A 21,830-nucleotide genomic window follows, 5' to 3' on the forward strand; every position below is an offset into this window, starting at 1 on the left:
CTACTGCCAGATGCCTTCGAGTGCTTTGCAATCTCTGTGCATTTTGAAAAGTCTCTGAAGTCTGATTTGGCTGTTTATCTCATGAAATCTCAACTTCAGGGAAAGCTGAGTGCATGAATGGCAAGTGGATAAACCAGTAAATATACTGTGACTTTATATCCGGCGCTAGCAGAGGCCTGGACTCATCCATGAATGGACCCCACCTGATCTGGTATTAGGCTCTAGTCAGCTGCTTGCGGTAGGTGCCTCTGACCTGGGACCATTTTGCCCTGCCCTGTCATACTGCTGGTGGCCTGGTGAGTGAACAATACACATTTTTATAGCATATGATCCAGCACTTAGACTAGCCACTTTGTTTCAGACCCCAAGTCCTCAGTCCTGTTTCTATGACCTCTTTCCAAACTCATGCAAGCCTGTCCAACATTCACTCCCGCCTTTCAGCTGACACTGGTGATGCTGGGGTCTGATTGGCTAAGTCTTTACCCATCCACCCCCTTCTGGAGGCAGGTCAGTCTCCTGGGGTTCATCCTCAGGTCATTTCATCAGCTCCCCTTTGCATTGGCTTGACACTGGGACCAGCTCTAGTAGTGTCCTCTCATCTTCCTTTGCTCTAACAGTGTCTTGAAAGATGTCTGCATCCTGGTGACTCTTCTCCAGGGGGAAGGGAACCATTAGGGGACGTTTGGAGAGTACGAGATGGGCCACTGCCCATCCCGAAGTGTCTAGCCTGCAGCAGTCTGGGTGTGCTGGATGTGGACCCTAAAATAGTCAGGGGGCGGCAGAGACTCAACCAGTCAAACCCCAACAAAGGGCACCTCAAAATGGAAGTGCCAGTTGCTGCCGTGCTCCTAGACGTGGCAGACCAAGTGAGCCTCTTCCTAGAGGAATTGCTGGGAACAGAGGTTATGCCCATGACTGAGGGAACGGATGAGCAAATTACTCAGGAACTAGAATCAGAACCCCACCCCTAAGGGAAGCACAGTTAACTTCCGCAGTAACACTCAGCCCTATGCATGGGATTTTGCTGAAAAGAGCTGGGCTTTGGGGACGTGTCTGTAACATACTCTGTCTGCACACCCTGTTTTGAGACCGAGTGCCTATGGATAGACAGTGAACTACCGGTGTGCTTTAATATGGCCAAACCATGAATCTGATGATAAGCCAACGGCAATGTTAACCCATTGCTATATTGAGATGATCTCAGTTTGTTCACTGGATTGGTTCTTTCTTAATTATTTTAGTGAAGTTAGAGTAGGCTCAGTGATACGGTTTTTAGTCTGAAGATCTGCTTGATCATCCTTTGTCATGAAACCCATGAAGAGCACACAGAGCATGGTGGTGCCAGCTCTTCCTGGTGCGGGGACTGAGGTGGGCCAGACAGAAAATTGGGGGGTTGCACCCCACCCCTCACCACAAGGCCTCACCCCATTCCATGGCCTCACCCCCTGTTCATCCTCAGGTAAGTGCATGCCCTACCTACTCCTCACCCCCTCCCTGTGGCCCCACCCACTGGCCAGGTTGGAGTCCGGAAGCCAGAGCCAGGCAGTGAGGGACAGCTGCTGCTCTGGCTGGTGCCCTGGTGCAGGTGGCCATGAAGCTCTCATCTCCTCCTGCTGGTTTCTGGGGTCTGCAGCTGCTCCTCAGCTCCTCACCACCCTTCGACTGCTCACAGCTGGTAACAGCCATGTTGTCCAGGCTGGGGTTTGTATACCCCATGTCATGCACCCCCCCCCAAAATGGTTCCCTGGGAGCCTTCCCTGAGGTCGGAGGGTGTGATGGAGCAAGGAGTATTAACCTGGTAATGTTGCATGGGAGTTTTATTAGCTTACTGTCTTCTGCTAACATGGGGCATGCCTCCGTTTCCTTGGGGTACTACACCAGGACTAGATGGTGATGGGAACTAAGGGTGTGACTTCACTAAGGGATGATACTTGACGGCCAGCACGTAATTGATGGTGGCTGCCCTTCGTAATCTGAGCCCGGAGGGTGGGTGGGTGTTGGGGCCAGGTGATACCTTCTGCCCTGGAAACTGGACAAAGGCTGGAGGAGGAGCTGGGGATGTGGCTGGGGGAGGCAGTGGGAAGGGGTTTCAGTTTGAAGCTGGCTGGGGAGACGGGGGGAGGCCCAGAACCTGGGTCTGGGCTCCCCTCCCCACCAAGAGGGGCCTGACTGAGGGGTCCTGTTTTCTGTACCTACAAGCTCTGTTTTAGATTGTGTTGCTGTCGTCTAATAAACCTTGTTTTACTGGCTGGCTGAGAGTCACGGTTAATTGCAGGAAGTGGGGGGTGCAGGGCCCTGACTCCCCGACTCTCCGTGACAGGGTGTTAGCTCTCTAACACCATCAGTCTATCAGCCACTCAGGCCCTCTCCTCTGGGTGAGGCCAGCCTGGTCTTTGCCTTGCAGCTTAACAAGCAGTGCACCCCTGACCCTGAGTCCCTTTGAATCATTCCCTGTGATAGCCAGCCCCTAACACTGGCTACTCACAGAAATCCCAGATCCTCAACCCCCAAAGGAGCCATATACCCCAGTTTAATTTTAAACCACACAGCTTGTGAATGCTTGTAATGAAAAAAGTAGGTTTATTTTAAAAGAAGGAAGACTTACCTAGAAACAAGAGCGAGCAATAGAAATAAATGGTTACAATACACAACAAAATCATAAACCATGAACCTGGGTCAACATTTATTACTTGTTACCTCTCCTAGCTAATAATGAAGTAGATTTTCTGCCAAAAGTACAGGCTGTTGCAGAGCTGGCTGGCTTCACAGGTACCACAAACTAAAACTTTGATAAAAACACCCTCATTCCAAAAGCTGTTTCCTCACTGAATGAATCTGGAGTGCCTTTCCTCACTCTGTATCATACTGGACCAGTCTTTGTTCAGATGCAGGGTGATTCCATCTGTTGTGATATTCCTTTTTTACAGGGCCACCCAGAGGATTCAGGGGGCCTGGGGCAAAGCAATTTCGGGGGCCCCTCCATAAAAAAAACTGCAGTACTATACAATACTATATTCTCGTGGAGGCCCCTCCGGGGCCCAGCACAAATTGCCCCACTTGCTCCCTCCCACCCCGGGCAGCCCTGGGAAAAATAAACCTTCTGCATCTCGGCACAAACCCAGTTTTGAGAAAACTTCTTTACAAGGTATCACTAGTTCTCAGAATCAGCTAGTGCTAAAAGGCACTAAAGCTCATTAAAAGGGCTGGACAAATATTTTCCATCAAAACTTTTTCTGGATCGAAAACTAGGGGTTTTTAAAAAGCAAAAAAAAATCATGGACAATGTCTGCTTTCTTTCAAAATTTGTTGTGTTTTTTTTTAATTGAAAAGCTGAAATTAGTCTGCCAAAACCTGAACATGGTTTGGGGTTTCAGAAGTGTGTGGCCAAATATTTGCTGCTTGTTCTGTTTGTTTAAAGAAACAATAAAAAAATTCTGCTTAAAAAAAATCAAAAACTTCTGAACCACCTCAGCTTGTGACCAAACGCCTGAGCCCATCCAGTCAGAGATTTTTCCAGGTTTCTGATACTCTGCTGGCTTCCTTGACTCATATCTATCTCCATAACTTTGGGTTCATTTAGGTTAGAACATAAGAACAGCCATACAAGGTCAAACCAAAGGTCCATCCAGCCCAGTATCCTGTCTACCAACAATGGCCAATGTCAAGTGCCCTAGAGGGAGTAAACCTAACAGGTAAAGATCAAGTGATCTCTCTCCTGCCATCCATTTCCACCCTCTGACAGAGGCTAGGGACACCATTCCTTACCCATCCTGGCTAATAGCCATTAATGGACTTAACCTCCATGAATGTATCTGTTTCCTAGAGACTGGCTCCATGGGGTCCCTCACAAACTGGAGATGGTTACTGTGGGTTTGTCTTTAGTATAGCTTATGTACAAACTCCACGAACTGAGCATTTGAGCTTGTTCCAGAATCTGGGATGAGCCTATGTTGTGAAAACTGACATGCTCAAAATAGCACATGCATGTGAATGGACACAGGGTGCTAAAATTAAATTAACCCAGGGGTTCTCAAACTGGGGGGTCAGGACCCCTCGGGTGGTCACAAGGTTATTACTGGGGGTTGTGAGCTGTCAGCCTCCACCTCAAACCCCTTTGCCTTCAGCATTTACAATAGTGTTAAATATATTAAAAAGTGTTTTTAATTTATAAGGGGGGGGTCACACTCAGAGGTTTGCTATGTGAAAGGGGGCCCCAGGACAAAAGTTTGAGAACCACTGAATTAACCCCTCTGGAGCCTCAGGGAATGCAGGGGGTGGTGGTTCCTCTCTTGGTAGGGTTGGGAAGGAGGTAGGTGGTGTAAGATATTGCTCTTCTCATGTGATCCCTCCCCCAGTTGCTAATTTTAAATGAAGCTACCCTTCCCTGACATGAATCTTCCTATGGCACTTTAATTAAATATAGACTATAATTTGGCATTTGAGATGTGAAAGGGATGGTAACCCTAATGGAAAAGCTAACAGCTTGGCTCTTCTGCAAGCCTCAAACTGATGAATGAGCTTTAGGGAGGGAAGGCTGTGCCTCCCAAACAGCCTGGCCCTGCCTCCTATCTGACCCCCTCCCACTTCCTGTCCCCTGACTACCCCACCCTCAGAATCCCCGACCCATCCTGCTCCTTGTCCCCAAGACCCCACCCAACCACCACCCCAGGATCCAACCCCTGCTCCCTGACTGCCTTGACTCCTATCCACCCCACCGCTGAGACCTGACAGACCCCTGGAACACCCACAATCCAACCCCCCCATTCCCTGTCCCCTGACCGCCCCAACCTCTGCCTCCTCCCTGCATCCTGACTGTCCCTGGGACTTCCTGCCCCTTAGCCAACACCCCCCCGGCCCTGGCCCCTTACTCCCAGCTCCCCCCTCACCTGGAGCATCCCTGGACAGCTGCATGGCTCCGGCGGGGCCCCTGAGCTCCTCCCCACTCAGAGCCGGGTGCTAAGGGGGCGCAGCTGCGAGTTCCATGCCGAGCGGAGGGAGCTGAGCTCAGACTGGAGCTCGCAGCCCTGTCCCCTTACCACGCAGCTCTGAGCGGGGACGGCTCAGGCCTCACCGGAGCCACACTGCAGCTGTCCAGGGATGCTCCTGGTTGCGCTGAGGCTCCAGGAGAGGGGCGGAGACAGGGTCGGATCGGGTCGGGCTGGGGCTAGGGCTGGGGAGGGAGCCTCAGCCATTCTCGTGGGGGCCCCTGCGGAGCCCAGGGCCTGGGGCAAATTGCCCCACTTGCTCCCCATACCCCCAGGCGGCCCTGCTTTTTTATCTCCAAGTGTTTTAGGCAGTTTATAGTTGTCTCTGATGGCTTTCCATGGAATGTCTTGGGATGGAACAAGGATTACATCACTGACTAACTAGGGTGAGGTGTCAACACCCCTCTGCTTGAATTGCCCATCACCAAGACATATTATTCCATGGTGACTAACTTTCATTCCAAGTCCATGAAGCATACTTTCAATCTCAATATATTACTCCTTAAATATTACCCGTACATACATCTCACAATGATTATGAATCTTCAAAAGTTATGCGCATTCTGTAGATACCTTACATGCTACTCTTATGGATCAACATTCTGCAAGATGAGTTTGTCAGGTCTGAGGTCAAAATTTTGGCAAAGGACAGGAGATCCTTTGCCAAGGAGCTTCTGTGCCACAAAGTCTTTTCTTTTCTGTTACTGAATATGCCCACTCCCAAGGGAACAGTTCGTTGCTCAGACAGAGTACAGTATCTTCCACTCCATTAACTACCTGGGATTATGTCAGTCTGCAAAATGAACTATTTTGAGAAGCTGGGACTGGTTTTTCAACTTCTCAAAAGCACTTTTGCAGGCCAGTGAATCTTCCTGGGTGCTACTGGCCTTAATTAGGTTAATGAGGGGAACTGCTACCATAGAAAACCCTGGTACAAATCAGCAGTAGTAAAGTGCATGTCCCCAAAACTTTCAGACCTGTTTCTTTGTGGCTGGGACAGGGCATGCTTTGAGCCTGGATTTTGTCCACTAGGAGGCAGCCTTGGACAGGTGTAGGCCTGTTCAGTATTGCCTGAATCTTTGGTTCCCTTTGCTCAGTCTCTTTCCCAAGAAGGCTAGTTCCATGGTTTGAAATTAACATCATTTCAGTGTAAGTCTTAGCTCTTACAATTTCCAGTACTCTCCTCCATGGGTCCTGATGTTCAAAGGCAGTGCTGCCCCAAATCAGTATATCATCAATGTACACTCTGACATCCGCCAGAGCTTCCAGCATTTGGCTTCCTGGACAGTGAAAGACTGAACCTCTACAGAAAGGCAGCTTAGTCTTCAGAAGCAGTATCTGCTAATCAGTGGCTAATCGGTGTGTTGAAAGTGTAGATCTTGGAGCACTCTCGAAGACAGAGGTCCCCAAAGTGTGGGGGCATGGCCCCCTAGGGGGGCATGCAGGAGCATCCAGGGGGGCACAGTGGGGCCTGGGCCCTCCCCCATGGAAGTGTGGGGAGGGAGTTACACCCAGCCCTTCCCCGCTCCCAGCTGTGTCCTTGGCTCCTGGCCCTATCACCAGCCTTGGTGCGGCTCCACTCTGGGCCCTGTGCCAGCCCCCAGCCTCGACGACTGGTCATGGCTCAGTTCCTGATCAGTGGCCGTGGCTAGGTCTGAGGCTGGGAGTGGAACTACACCTGGCCATAGACCTGGCTGCTGACCCCCAACACAGTCTGACTACGACTCTGGTCCTGGCCCCAGACCCACTTCCAGACTCAGTTCAGGGATAAGGGAGTGGCACAACCTTCAAAAGTTTGAGGACCATTGGTCTAAGACAGGGGTCTCAAACATGTGGCCTGCAGGGCTCCTGTGTCCCCCCCGTGCCCCTCTGCCTACCCATGGCATTGCCTCATGGCGTTGCGAGCCCTGCGCCGCTGTATGAAGCAGCTAGCAGCACACCCCTTCAGTCGGGGGGAGGGGGGGAAGGAGGCAGAGGGCTCCTGCATTGCCTCCTTCCAGGCACCACCCCCACCTAGCAGAGCAGCAAGAGCAGCGCACGCACAGAACCCTGAAACCTCTCTCTCCCTCAGGGGCTGCAGGGACAGGGTTCCAGCTGCTTTCTGGTACGGAGCAGTGCGGGGGCCAGGGCAGGCAGGCAGGCAGGGAGGGAGCCTGCCCTGGCCCCAGTGCACGCCGCTGCTGCCCCGGAGCTGCTCTAGGTAAGCGGTGCTGGGCTGGAGCCCGCACGCTGCACCCCAACTCCCTGCCCTCAGCCCCCTAGCGTATACCTCCTGCACCCCAACCCCCTGCCCTGAGCCCCCTGCCACATCCCACACCCCAACCCCCTGTCCTGAGTCCCACGCCCCAACCCCCTGCCACATCCCACACACCTCCTGCACCCCAACTCTCTGCCCTGATCTCCCTGCCACATCCCATCTCCCTGTCCTGAGCCCCGTCACATCCCACACCCCAACTCCCTGCCCTGAGCCCCCTGCCGCATCCCACGCCCAAACCCCCTGCCACATCCCACACACCTCCTGCACCCCAACCCCCTGCCCTGAGCTCCCTACCACATCCCACACCCCAACTCCCTGCCCTGAGCCCCCTGTCACATCCCACACCCCAAACCCCTGTCCTGAGCTCCCTGCCACATCCCACATCCCAACCCCGTCCTGAGCCCCCTGCCACATCACACACAGCCCTGCACCCTAACCCCCTTCCCTGAGCCACCACATCCCACACCCCAACTCCCTGCCCTGAGCCCCCTGCCACATCCTACACCCCAACCCCCTGCCCTGAGCCCCGCCACACCCCTCACCCTCTTGCATCCTACCCACCAATGCCCTGCCCTGAGTCCCCTGCCACACCCTGTACACCACCTGCACCTCAACTCCCTGCCCTGAGCCCCCGCCACACCCTGCACCCTTTCTGCACACCCTGGGGGCAGCGTTGAGGTGGGGACTTCAAGGAAGGGATTGGATTGGGGCAGGGAAGAGGTGGGTCAGAGGTGGGCCTTAATGGAAGAGGTGGAGTGGGGATGGGGCCAGAGGCAGCGATGGGGAGTGTCACTGATGTGGCCCTCGGTTCAGTGCACTAGTCCTCATGTGGTCCTTGTGGTCATTTGAGTTTGAGACCCCTGGTCTAAGAGGGTCTGCCACTACTTTGCCAATGCATCTAATTTGGTGAGGCGTTTGGCTCCTGCCATCTCAGATAGGAATTCACTCCTTGCGGCCAAGTGCACTTTTTCTGTTTTGTTCAGCACCATACACAGCCACAGTCTCCATCCTTTTTTTCTCTAGTTTCTAAGGAGGGAGCCCAATCTGCCGGCTCTTCTATTCTCCAAATCATACCATTTATTGTCATGTTTCACAGCTCTTCTTCTACCCTCTTTCCTAAGGGGTGTGAAACGTCACATAGTATGTACCATAGGTTCTGCATCTTCTTCTAACCGCCTAATGGCTGTTACTGGGAGGCACCTGTTTCTTGGGAACACCTCTTCATTGCTGCTCTTAATACTTTCGTATCTGGTTCTGCCTGTCTTCCTGTCTCTCTGAGGTTTATGCGTCCTCTTCATGAGACCAAACTCCTGATGCTTGTGCAGACCCAAGGCTGGACTGGCCTCTGTACCACCACAAACTCCTGCTTTATCGTTTTCCATTTGTACTGAAGTGTCAGCGTTCACTCTCGCAACACTGGCATTGTTCCTCCATCATAGTCTTCACAGACGCTTTCAACTCTTCCACTTTTCCATGCTCCTTACATCTCTATTTCAGTTTGTGTTATTACATTATTTGCGGCCGAGTGTCTATCTTGCGTCTTGCCAATCTTTCGAGTTTTCACCCTCCTCTATTTGCTTTAGAACAGCAGTTCCTCTTCACCTGAGGAATCCCTTTCTGCATTTAATACATGAACGTTCCTGCTTTCTCTGCACATTTTAGTATAATGGTTGGGTTTATTACAGTTTCTACATATCTGCCCAAATGCTGCTATTTTCTATAATCAGACTGGTTGCCACATCACTGACGTTGTTTCCTGCTTTCCATTTTTCTGTCCCTGGCCAGTTTAATTTCTGGGAACTTTTCTCTTGTTGGTTTAGCTACAGTAACCAAAGCAATATGCTCTGTGCTTCTCTCTAGCCCTTTTGTTTGCCTTGGTTTGTTCTGCTGCCTGGCCTGTACATAGGGCCCTTTGTTTTCAGTTTTTATTTAATTTAATTTTTCCCAAGATTTTAGCAGTGTTTATTACCACAACAAAAACAGGTGAAAATCAGTGCAAAAAACTATTATTAATTTTTCTAGGTAAATATTGGGGTTTATTTTGGTGGACGGAAAGACTGGGGAGAAAAGCATTCAGTAGATTAATGCTTTGAATTCCATTAATCAGTGTGGTTTGCTGCAGAACTAAAACAGAACTCAAAACACAAGGCCACCTCTGCATTTAAGAAAAGCATATCTCTAATCCCCAAAGAAGGCTTTTCATTTGAATAAACAGTTTATTGTTGTAGACTTAGAACTATTGGCCTATAACTATTTACATTTAATAACTGGGCCACACCATTTGCACTGCATATACTCAACTTCATCCCTTTCTCCTAGTTTTGTTTTTTTAAAACTTTTGAATATTTCCTTGTGTTCTGTAACGTATTCTGACACAGATTTTCATTTTCTTCCCATTTTAGCATGTCAGATCTTTAACCCGTTGTCTGCTAACAGCTTGAAACGTGTACAGGGTGGGCATGAGATTCATCAGTACATTCAGATGCGCACGCACTTTGGCACTTGCGTGCCCACCCATTTATTGTGTGTATCTTCTAGATTAATACATAGCCTGACTTCAACAGGCAGCTTCGCATATACACACAGACTAATGTATGATCATAATACATAGATCTCATGCCATGTATGGTATTTCCCTAATAAAACATGTTATTTTTTATATCTTTGAAAGATACAAAAGTAGGGTGAAAATCAGAAAAAACAGAATAATACTTTTTGAAAACCTGGGAAATTTTCAGTAAAAATCAGTTTAAACTGAAAACAAAGTGGCTTACTAAACATATTTCCCTTTCTAGTGACAGATCCATCTCCCTTCATAACCATTCACAGCCTTTTTTATTGTTACACCCCAGGATAATTTGGTCTTTAATGAGAGAATCTTTTACAATTCCATAGTCACAGGACTGATTTTTTAGCTTTAAATCTTTGACAGAACTCGATTGTTTCCCCTTCATTCTGTGTTCTTGTCCTGACTCATCTCTCTCTCTCATAAGTAACATTTTTTTCTAAGAACACAATGAGCCTCAGACATTTTTGATATTTCTGCAAAACTTTCCTCTCTTTCTCTACCACCATCTGGGACTTCTGTGCCTGTTGCAGTAAGGATCAAAGCAATCTTTGGCTTCGCCTCCACTTTATTTGTCCCTGTCCCTGTGGCTGACTTTTATAAGCAGCTCAGACTGCTGTCTGAATCCTTTACAGGCATATCCTCTGATTCCCAGAGTGGGTGGAGAATTACTTGTAGCTGTAAAGGCTCTGGAGCAGCCACTGTAATGTGACCTCTCTCACTGGGTCTTCCAGCATGCTGGGTGCCTTCCACTGCTGGTACCATGTGGTATCTTTTTGATGAGCAGAGATGTCAAGAGAAATCCTTTATTATGGACACTATGTACAACATGCAATGAGGTAACCAAACTGCCAACTGCTCTGTATAGCTGCAGCCTGTAATTGTCCTGTCCTGAGCTGCTTTGTTTCTGCCCTCTTGCAGGAAAGGTGCCACATGTAATCCAGAAAGACTTCAGGAAGTGGCACATCTCTATACTGACTAATGCACCGATCCCGACAACCCCCTCTCCCCAAACTGAAACCATCCACCCCATAGTCGCTGACTTACAGAGATCCCCGAGGGTGCTCGACCCCTACTGTGCTCCAGGCCCTGCCCCCACCCCTTCCTCCAAGCCCCCACCCTGCCTCTTTCTGCCCCCCTCCTCCCACCTGTTCCTGCTTCTCCCCCTCCAATGCCTCCAGCACACCACGGAACAGCTGATCACAGGAGGCGTTGGAAAGAGGGGGAGGAACTGATTGGGGGGTGACAGGCAGGTGGGAGGCACTGTGGGGGAGGAAGAGGCACTGACCCATAGTGGGTACTTAGCACCCACTGGCAGCCCTATTTTTTTTCTGTGGGTGCTCCAGCCCTGGAGTATCTATGGCGTTGGTGTCCATGCTCCACCCCCCTTGCTCCTCTCCCAAGACTATCCTTAAACGAAGCACATTTACACTTTGCTTCAGGAGGGCACAGAGCCATTGCCCAGCTGTGAGTGCTTCCTTTGCTTCCTATCCTGTGTGGAGTTTCTGGTGGGAAATGAGGGAGTCCTTCACCTTGTAGCTTTTCCCACAGACAGAACATCGATAGGGTGCCTCTCCTGTGTGGACTCTCTGATGTACGATAAGGGCTGAGCTCTGAGTGAAGCTTTTCCCGCACTCAAGGCAGTCATAGGGTTTCTGCCCCGTGTGGGTTCTCCGATGCCTAATAAGTCCCGAGCTCTGACTGAAGCCTTTCCCACAATCGATGCACTTGTAGGGTTTCTCTCCTGTGTGGGTTCTCCGATGTCTAATCAGGCCTGAGCTCTGACTGAAGTTTTTCCCACACTCCGTGCATTTGAAGGGCCTCTCTCCGACATGGATTCTCTGGTGTGAAATGAGCTCCGAGCTCTGCTTGAAGCTTTTCCCGCAGTCAGCGCATTTATAGGCTCTCTCTCCAGTGTGGTTTCTCTGGTGTACGATGAGGCTGAATCTTTGCTTGAAGCTTTTCCCGCAGTCGGTGCATTTATAGGGTGTCTCTCCTGTGTGGATCCTCTGGTGTGAAACCAGGTTGGTGCTCTGGGTGAAGCCTTTCCCGCAGTCATTGCATTTATAAGGGGTCTCTCCAGTGTGACTTCGGTGATGTACGATGAGGCTGAATCTTTGCTTAAAGCTTTTCCCACAGTCGGGGCATTTGTAAGGGGTCTCTCCAGTGTGGATTCGCTGATGTTTACTGAGGTCTGATCTCTGCCTGAAGCTTTTCCCACACTCAAGGCATTTATAGGGTCTCTGCCCTGTGTGGATTCTCTCATGTATAATAAGATTTGATGTCTGAGTGAAGCTTTTCCCACATTCGGGGCAGTTATACGATTTCTTTTTAGTGTGGATCTTCGGCTGGATCATGCTCTCTTTAGGATCCTCCAAACCTTCTCCTGGATGAGTGGATTCAGCCCATTTCTTCCTTGGCTGGTTTCCCTTCTGCCTTTCTGACTTGAACCGACTCCTACAGGCTTCACCATGCTTGGGTCTCTGGGAAACATTTCCTTTGGATCTTCCCAATACCGTCCCGTGTGGTTCCACTTCCTCAGGACCTTCCCGCTCAAGATTCTCCTCCTTAATCTTACTCATCATCCCATCACCTGCTGGGCAAAAGAGAGAATCCAGACAGGAGTCATTCCCTGTGCCAGGGAGAAAAGGAACCTCAGAAAGGGGAATGGAAACATAAAAACATAAGAACGGCCATACTGGATCAGACCAAAGGATCATCTAACCCAGTATCCTGTCTACCGACAGTGGCCAATGCCAGGTGCCTCACAGGGAATGAACAGAACAGATAATCATCCAGTGATCCATCCCCTGTCACCCATTCCCAGCTTCTGGCAAACTGAAGCTAGGGACACCATCTCTGCCCATCCTGGTTAATAGCCATTGATGGACCTATCCACTATGAATTTATCTAGCTCTTTTTTGAACCCTGTTATAGTCTTGGCCTTCAAAACATCCCCTAGCAAAGAGTTCCACAGGTTGACTGTGCGTTGTGTGAAGAAATACTTCCTTTTGTTTGTTTTAAACCTGCTGCCTATTAATTTCATTTGGTGACCCTAGTTCTTGTGTTATGAGAAGCAATAAATAACAACACTTCCTTATTTAATTTCTCTGCACCAGTCATGATTTTGTAGACCTCAATCATATCCCGCCTTAGTCGTCTTTTTTTTAAGCTGAAAAGTCCCATTCTATTAATCTCTCCTCATGTGACAGCCATTCCATACCCTTAATCATTTTTGTTGCCCTTTTCTGAACCTTTTCCATTTCCAATATATCTTTTTTGAAATGGAGCAACCACATCTGCACACAGTATTCAAGATGTGGGCGTACCATGGATTTATATAGAGGCAATATGATCTTTTCTGTCTTATTATCTATCCCTTTCCTAACGATTCTCAACATTCTGTTCGCTTTTCTGACTCCTGCTGCACTTTGAGTGGATGATTTCAGAGAACAACCCACAATGACTCCAAGACCTTTCTCTTGAGTGATAACAGCTCATTTTGACCCCATCATTTTATACGTATTAGGAAAGGAGGGAAATAAATCAAAATAATTGCTAAGGAGATCAAGCAATCAGGAGCTGAATTCCTCTCCCACCAAACAAACAAACCCAAGAACCTCTCCCCAGAGGCAAGGAGAGACTAATCCAATGTCATTTCCCGAGTTAAAACTCTGAGGGAAGGGAGCTACTGTGAGGTGTGAGCAAGGACGAGGAGGGGAATATTCAGCCCTGAGCAAATGGAACCACGTGGAATAGTATCGGGAAGAACCAAAGGGAAAATTTCCCATAGTCCCAAATGGGGAAAAGCCTGTGAAAGTGAATGCAGGTCAGAAAGGCAGCAGAGGAATCAGCCAAGGAGACAGGGAGGTTTGGAGGACTTTAATGCAATCATGATCCAGCCATAAATCTTCACTAAAGAGAAACGATATGAACGTTCTAAGTGCGGGAAAATCTTCAGTTGGAGCTCAAGCCTTATTAGCCACCAGATGGCCCATCAGACATTGCACTTGCAATAGAGGATTTTTTGGGACAATGATGATCCGAGTGGGAATTTGCATAGAGACCGCAGGCCTGATGCTTGCCCATGTGAGAGGACTGGGCCATATTGACTGTATCTGGAAGGCAAAGGCCACTGAATGAGTTATGAAGGTGGACCATGGGATGGTGTAAGTGGGAATCACCCTCCACTACGAAGGTCAAGACCCTGGAGAAGAGACGTGTGCTCTCTTGGGTCACCAACAACATCTATGAAAAGAACCCCTTAGTTCCCGTTGAGTATGAAGAAGTGAAGACTCCATTCATTGCTTATACCTCCCTGACCAATATGCTACTGTCTAAGAGAACTCTGTGGGCATCAAGAACCCTGACCAAGCTACTCCATCGCCTGGTTCCAGTAACTGCAGTCATGCGAGCCAAAGATCCCAAAGAACCATGCAGCAGAAGAACCGTGAACTCTTTTCTTGTCATCATAAGGGAGAAATACTTGTTAGGGTGTTTATTGAGGGAGTTTTTATGTTTCTGGGAAATGGCATCATTAATAGTTCCCTAAACTCCAAGTCTGTCATCTACATCATTGAGTGCCACACATGAGAAAGACATGCTACTGGGCACTGCTATTGTTAGCTGTAAGGCTGGCTTGATAATCTCTGTTGTGATATCACTTGTAAAATGCACACACTTTGTATGTGTGTGTGAGTAGGGCTAAGAAGAGTAGAATAACACCTATCATGGTGAGATTTAAGAAATAAGTAGTAGCAGTGAAGTTGCGGATAAAGAAACCAATTTGGTCTCTGTACTTCCTTAAGACTAGCCAAGCTCAATTTACCACTCCTTGGTGGACTCTCTCTTGGTCAACGTCTAAAGTGAAAAAAACAAAACAAAAAAAACACCCTCTTGTCCTACATTTACTAAACTGAGGGTGTCTCTACACTTAAAATGGTGCCACTATGGCGCTTCAGTGTAGACGCAACCTATGCCGATGGGAGGGGTTCTCCCATTGGCATAGGTAATCCACCTCCCCAAGAGGTGGTAGCGAGGTTGACAGAAGAATTATTTCATCAACCTAGCTCTCTTTACACTAGGATTTAGGTTTTCCTTTTGTCAACCTCAGGATTTGATTAGCTGCTGTATTAACCTGACATTATAAATGGATAATCCCAGCTAATGTCTTTGTTAACCTATCGATATACTGAGTAAGGCCAGGTCTACACTAGAAGCCTAGGGAGGTAGTGGAATCTCCATCCTTAGAGGCCTTTAAGGCCTGCCTTGACAGAGCCCTGGCTGGGATGATTTAGTTGGGGTTGGTGCTGCTTTGAGCAGGGGGTTGTACTAGATGACCTCCTGAGGTCTCTTCCAACCCTAATCTTCTATGATTCTTACATTGGTTTAACTATGGCACTCAGGGGTGTGAAAAATCCACCCCTCTTTGTGACCTCACCCCTAGTGCAGACAAGACAGGAGAATTCCCCTGTCGACATAGCTACCACTTCTTGGAGTAGCTATAAAGTGATACAGTGGCTCAGCTGCCCTGGTGAAGTAGTTTAACCATAGACTGGCCTTAAGTCTCAATAATGACCATAATTTGATCATTGCATTGTTTAATTTTAAATCAGTTGAGTGAAGTTATGGTAGTTTTAGCCTCAGGGTTTAATTTATTATTTCCTTGCTTATCTTTTCTAATGAAACTCACAAAAAGTATGCAGCACGGGTTTATTCTTTCCAGTTGCATCATGGGTACAGAATCACAATGAATAAATTAGCTGAGCTACCCAAGACCTCCTGACAAAAAGGGCTGAGAAGTGAGCTATACTTTATAAGGTGTGGTGGTCAATAAGGAAGGCAACTTATCCAGTTAGGGGCACTTTACATCCAACCCAAGAGCTTAAGAACTGAGGAAATTCCTGGGATATCAGAGAAGACAAGAGATATAAAACAAATGTTTTATTGGGAGTTTGTCTGGAAAGAAGAAACCTATTGAGGTAAAAACTTCAGCGAGAGATAAAGACTCCCTTGACACCTGAAATTCCAGAAACATGAGACCGCATCGTGCCCCAGTCATCAAGAAACAAGGAGAAAATCCCTCCAACTGCAGTTATTACAGGAATAATCACAGGGCATCTCTACACTACAAAATTAAGTCGACCTAACTTATGTCAGCATATGGTTGTTCAGTAATTAGATTGTCTGAACGTGACACTTTGCTTGAACGTGACACTTTGCTCATAGCTCCTCCTGATACCCTCCCAAGTGGTTCCACTTGCTCAGGACCTCTCTGCTAAAGATTCTCATCCTTGTCCTCAATCACCGTCCCAACAGCTTCTGGGACAGTCAGGGGATCCAGACATTCTCTGTGCTGGGGGAAAGGGAACCTCAGAAAGGAGAATGGGGAAGGGAGGGAAATAAACTGAATTAACTGCTGGGGAGATTAAGAATCAGGAGCTGAATCCTGCCCCCCAAATCGTTCTTCAGAAGACGGAGAGGAGGGAAGCAATTTTGCCTCCACATATCATCCGAACACTCAGAGGGAAGAGAGCTACTGCCAGGTGCCACTCAGGATGGGTGGGAAGCCAAGCATGAGGTCTGCCAAGAGGATACAACATTCTGACCTGAGTGAGATGAGGCAGAGGAACAAATGGGGCCTTTGTGGGAATCCCAGCTGTTTACATCAACGATGGATGGTTTCTGTATCACTTTAACCAATTCCTCACCTGTGAGGGTGTTCCTCAAGGTCACATTTTCCTCAGAGTTCTGAGAGTCTGGGACCCACAGCTCTTTTCTCCATTTCCTCCAGGAGATCATGTCGGGCTTGGGAATTGGAAAACCTGCTCCCAGGAAAGAAAAGAGGCAAGATCAAGGCTTCACAGTTGTGTAGTACCTTACATTTGTCTTTGTTGAATTTCATTTTGTCTGTAGCCCCGTTCTCCAATTTATCAAGAACCCTCTGAATTTTAGCTCTGTCTTCCAAAGTATTTGCAACCCTCCCTAGCTTTGCATCGTCTGCAAATTAGATCCATACGCTCTCTATTTCTACATCCAGGTCATTAATAAATTATGTTAAATAACACTGGACCCAGAACAGATCCCTGTGGAACCCCACTTGAGACCTCTCCCTAATTGGACATCATTCTATTAATAGTTACTCTTTGGTTGCAGGTATTTAACCAATTATGTATCCACTTGATGATAGTTCTGCCAAGCCCACATTTCTCCAGTTTACCTGTCAGAATGTCTTGTGGGACTGGGTCAAAAGCCTTGCTAAAGTCCAGGTATATTATGTCCACCACATTTCCCCCATCCACCCAACCTTGTCAAAGAAAGAAAGAAAGCTGGTCTGGCAGGATTTGTTCTTGGTAAATCCATGCTGGCTGCTAGTGATCACTCCTTCATTCTCCAGGTATCTGCAAATTGAATGTTTTATACATTGCTCTAGTAGCTTTCCAGGTATTGAAGTCAGGCTAACTGATCTATAGTTCCCCGGCTCCAACTTTTATGATGGCCACTATGTTAGCCCTTCTCCAGTCTTCCGGGACCTCTCCTGTTATCCATGAGTTTGCAAATATTATTGCCAGTGACTGAAATTTCTGCAGCTAATTCCTTCAGCACCCTGTTGACTTGAACTGATTGAGATTAGTCACAAGATCTATGATGTGTTCTCTATTTATCTTGATTTGCATACTATTGTCTATAGTAACTTCACTAGTCATCTGGTCCTGTTATTTTTTGTGAGAAGACAGAAGCAAAGTAGGCATTGAGCAGTTCTGCCTTCCCATCATCTTCCGTTACCAACTCACCTTCTCCATTGAGCAGCGGATCCACATCATCCCTGATCTTTCTTTTTGTCTGTCATACACCTCTACCTCGATATAACGCAGTTCTCGGGAGCCAAAAAAATCTTATCGTGTTATATAGAACTTGCTTTGATCCACCGGAGTGCGCAGCCCCGCCCCCCCAGAGCACTGCTTTACGGCATTATATCTGAATTCATGTTATATTGGGTTGCATTATATCGAGGTAGAGGTGTATTTGTAGAACTCCTTGTTGTCTCCAACATTCCTTGCCAGCTGTAACTCATTCTTTGTCTTGGCTTTCCTGATTTGGCCCTTACACACACACACGCTATTCCCATGTGTATACTTCCTTGGTGACATGCCCCTCCTTCCATTCCCTGCCTGTATCCCTTTTGGCTTTTAGATACTAAAAAGCTTCTTGTGCAGCCCCATTGACCTCCTGTGGCTCTTCTTATATTTCCTTTGCATGGGAATAGCTTGATGTTGAGTATCTAGTATTACATCTTTTAGGAACTGCCAGCCCCCTTCAACTTCTTTTCTTCCTAATTAGTCTCTCCATGTGACCTTGCCTAATATTTCTCTGAGTTGGCTGAAATCTACCTTTCTGAAGTCCAGTGTCCTTGGTTTGTTGGCCCTCCTTTCCTTAGGATCTTGAATTCTATCAGATCATGATCTCTTCTTCCCAAGTTCCTGACCACCTACAGGTTCGCAACTAATTCATCCCTGTTGGTCAAAACCAGATACAAAACGGATGACCCCCTAGTTGTTTCCTCAACTTTCTGAACCAGAAAACTGTCCCCTACACGCTAAGAAATTGAAGGACACGCTATGTTTTGCTGTATTAGTCTTCTAAGTAGATATCAGGGAAGTTAAAAGCCCTCATCAGTACTAACTCGCAGGTTAGCTAATCCTGTTACCTGTTTGGAAAATGCCTCATCCACTTCCTCTTCCTGATTTGGTAATCTATAATAGATGCCCCTCCATAACATTGCTATTGTTCTTTTCCCTTTTATCCTCACCCACATACCCCTGGTTGAGAAGCACTGTACTAATTAATTGAGGGCATGTGACACGCCCCCGCCCCCGGAGGTATGCAGAGGTCTTCCAAGGGGTACATCAGCTCATCTAGATACTTATCTAGTTTTACAAAAGGCTACATAAAAAGCACTAGCGAAGTCAGTACAAACAATTTTCATTCAGACAATGACTTGTTTATACTGCTCTATGTACTATACACTGCAATGTAAGTACAATATTTCCAGTGGATTTATTTTATAATTATATGGTAAAAATGAGAAAGGAAGCAATTTTTCAGTATCAGTGGGCTGTGACACTTTTGTATTTTTATGTCTGATTCTGTAAGCACGTCATTTTTAAGTAACGGGGAACTTGGGGTAGGGAAGTCAAATCAGACTCCTGCTGGGGTACAGTAGTCTGGGAAGGTTGAGAGCCAGTACATTAGTATATATCTCCTATGCATATAGCTAGCTAAACACTCATACAATCCCCTGCACTCCCATAGACTGTGTATAGACCCAACAACCCTATACATATACAGCTCCTTGCACTTCTGCAGCACCTTCACAAGCTCGCATCTGGCAACCTGCTACTGAACAGGAAAGGAGACCGCTGGTAGAGGGGGCAATCCCCCAATAGAGCATGTAGCCCCCCATCCTGGAGAAATGATCAATAATGACTCCTGCATATGCACATAGCATAGCCCACACATCGGTAGCACAGACACCATGGCCTATGGAGCCTACTGAGGCACTGGGGACATCTGGTACATTTCTACAGCACATGTAGCCACACAGTCCCTGGCACCCCTCTGCAGCACCCACAGTCACATACACAGGCATCTCCTACTAAGGGCAAGAGGCAAGGGCAAGAGATCTCTCTTCCCATGTGAGTGCATACATAAAAGTGCTCCAGCAAAGCACATCACCCTGTGTCTCTCAGTTCCTATAGCTCCTATACACCTACCCACCTGAGACGCAGAGTGTCTCCTATTTCTATAGCACAGTGGCTCTCAGTGAGAGGTCTGGGGCCAGATGAGGGGCCACAAGCAGGTTTCAGGGGCTCTGCCAAGCAGGGCCAGTGTTAAGACTCGCTGGGGCCCAGGAGAGAAAGCCAAAGCCCCACTGCCTGGGTCTGAAGCCCGGGGTCCTGAGCCCTGCCACACGGGGCTGAAGGGGAAAACCTGAGCAATGTAGCTTTGCAGGACCCCTTGTGGCATGGGGCTCTGGGCAACTGCCCCACTTGCTACCCTCCAACGCCAGCCCTGGCTTTTATATGCAGAAAACCAGTTGTTGTGGCACAGGGGGGCCATGGAGTTTGTACAGCATACCGCATGTTGGCGGGCGGGCGGGCGGGCGGGGGGGACTCAGAAAGGTTGTGAACCCCGGCTCTAGCATCTATAGACCAACACTGTGCAGCAGATACGCACATTCACGAGTTCCCATTTCCTTTAAAAAGCTGGGGGGGAGGGGGAAGATTTCTGAATCAAAGCTAGTGTGTTGTGTTCGCCAGGGGCTGCTTCGCTCTCTATGGTCCTTACCTGCTGGCCCCCAAATCCTAATACCTGAGCACCACAGTTTAAAAAAAATAATTTATCCTCCTAATACCCCCGAGTGACAGGAGAGTGCCATTCTCCCCATCTGACATGTGGGAAACTGAGGCATCGAGCCGATAAGCTCTGGGTGATACTAGAGGAGTTACACTAGTATCATAATGTCACCTGGGGCTGCAGTTTTTTTACCTATATATTTATGCTGCTATAAACTCTACCATGGATGCAGCCATGCTCAAAGAAGCCCCAACCCAGCACAGTCCGGTTAACTTCCCACACCTAACCTAGCTCCGCATTTTTTTCTCTTGCGGCCCCCCCCCTCTCCATTATTCTTTCCCCACCTCCCTCCGGCCATTGTCCCTTTCCCAGGGGCACTCGCTCTCCCATAGCTGGATCAGTTCTTACCTGCAGGCTCAAGGGCTGGGTCCAGCCCCCGCAGAAAGTCCCCGGCTGGGCTCTCCCCGCAAAGACCAGCTGGGGGAGCAGCAGCGGCTCAGCCCCAGGCTCCTGGCTCACAATGGAGGAAGCAACAATTTCAAACAGCTCGGGTTAGGAGCAACTGCAATGCAGGAGCCGCAGTCTCTCAGCCCTGTGGTTACAATTAGTCATGATTATGATTATTTGCAAAGCAGACGCACCTAGGAGCCCATATCTCTGCCTCACCCTTGCCAACACCAGATACAACCCGCCGCTCTTAGCTGATCCAGCCCCTGCCTGTGCCCCTCGAGACCAACCCGGGCTGCAGCGGGGCTGGGACAGACCGCAAGCAATGCCCAGAGCATCTGTCTGCAGAGATCGGGGTCCCCTGGGGGGAAGTGGCGTGTGAAAGGGCCTACAGCCCGCCTCCGCCCACGACATTCCCCTACTCACCCCCACAGGCTGCAGAACAATCAGATCCTCCCAAAGGGAGGGGGGAGGGGGAAATGTGTTGGGATCCGAGCATGCTCAGTAATATCTGCTGAAGCCTGCTGCCCTCCCTATCTGCTCCCTGCTATACAGTACATGGGAGCTAAAGGGGGAGGGGATGGGGGGGGGTGCGCAAAATTTGTGCATGGGACAAGACATGCCCAGAGGAGGGTGAAATAGCCAGGTGGAGAGAGGCAGGGATCGCCGGGCTGAGCCCCAGCACCTCTAGGCTTGGCTCTTCTGGGCTGGGCAGTTTCTAGTCCGTCTCCTGGCACCTCTGGGCTTGCGGGTTTCAGCCTTGCCTCCCCCCCGCAGCCACACTCCCTGTGTTCATCCCCCTTAACAATAGCCCCCGTGACTCCATACAAGTCCCTGCACTTTTCCTGCATCCTCTGCCCAGCTCCTCATCTGAGGAGCCCCCTCCACAGTGCACCCCTGTGAGGAGGGTTGGAGAGGGAGAGCCTGTCTGTGCTGGACAGGCAGAGAAACAGGAAGCCCCTGATTTAACACACACGAGCTGCCACCTGCGCACTTTACAGATAGATTAACAGAAAGCTCGCACCAGGTCAGTTCAGAGAGATGTAGCAATACTGGTGAAATTCCAGCCCCACTGAAATTGACGGGAGTTTTCAAACTGGCTTCAAGGGAGCCAGGATTTTACTCCAAATCACCAATCTGCTAGAGCTAGATTTTAGCCACTCGGCCAGCTGCCTTTCAGATTGATTGTTCCACAAATAAGTGCTTTTGTGAGCCTACC

At 48.6% G+C, this 21,830-nt stretch overlaps 1 protein-coding gene across 1 annotated transcript; it reads right to left on the reverse strand.

The window, feature by feature from the left end:
* Positions 1 to 7,856: 7,856 nt before the first annotated feature.
* Positions 7,857 to 20,935, reverse strand: LOC127032806 (zinc finger protein 501-like). Its single transcript, XM_050920415.1, has 5 exons — positions 20,573 to 20,935; positions 18,199 to 18,321; positions 16,519 to 16,632; positions 10,957 to 12,404; positions 7,857 to 10,529 (listed from the first exon to the last, which is right to left on the reverse strand). The coding sequence occupies exons 3-4, from the start codon at positions 16,607 to 16,609 to the stop codon at positions 11,296 to 11,298; spliced, it is 1,200 nt and encodes a 399-aa protein (XP_050776372.1). The 5' UTR covers positions 16,610 to 16,632; positions 18,199 to 18,321; positions 20,573 to 20,935; the 3' UTR covers positions 7,857 to 10,529; positions 10,957 to 11,295.
* Between the last annotated feature and the right edge of the window lie 895 nt (positions 20,936 to 21,830).

Source organism: Gopherus flavomarginatus, chromosome 12 (genome assembly GCF_025201925.1).
Source record: "Gopherus flavomarginatus isolate rGopFla2 chromosome 12, rGopFla2.mat.asm, whole genome shotgun sequence".
Lineage (NCBI taxonomy): Eukaryota > Metazoa > Chordata > Testudines > Testudinidae > Gopherus > Gopherus flavomarginatus.

Bases quoted from the DNA above. Each gene is read 5' to 3' on its own strand.
- LOC127032806 (XM_050920415.1), bottom strand. From the start codon at position 16,609: ATGATCTCCTGGAGGAAATGGAGAAAAGAGCTGTGGGTCCCAGACTCT. The intron at 12,405-16,518 runs GTGAGGAATTGG...TCTTTTGCCCAG, and splicing joins CTTGAGGAACACCCTCACAG to CAGGTGATGGGATGATGAGT.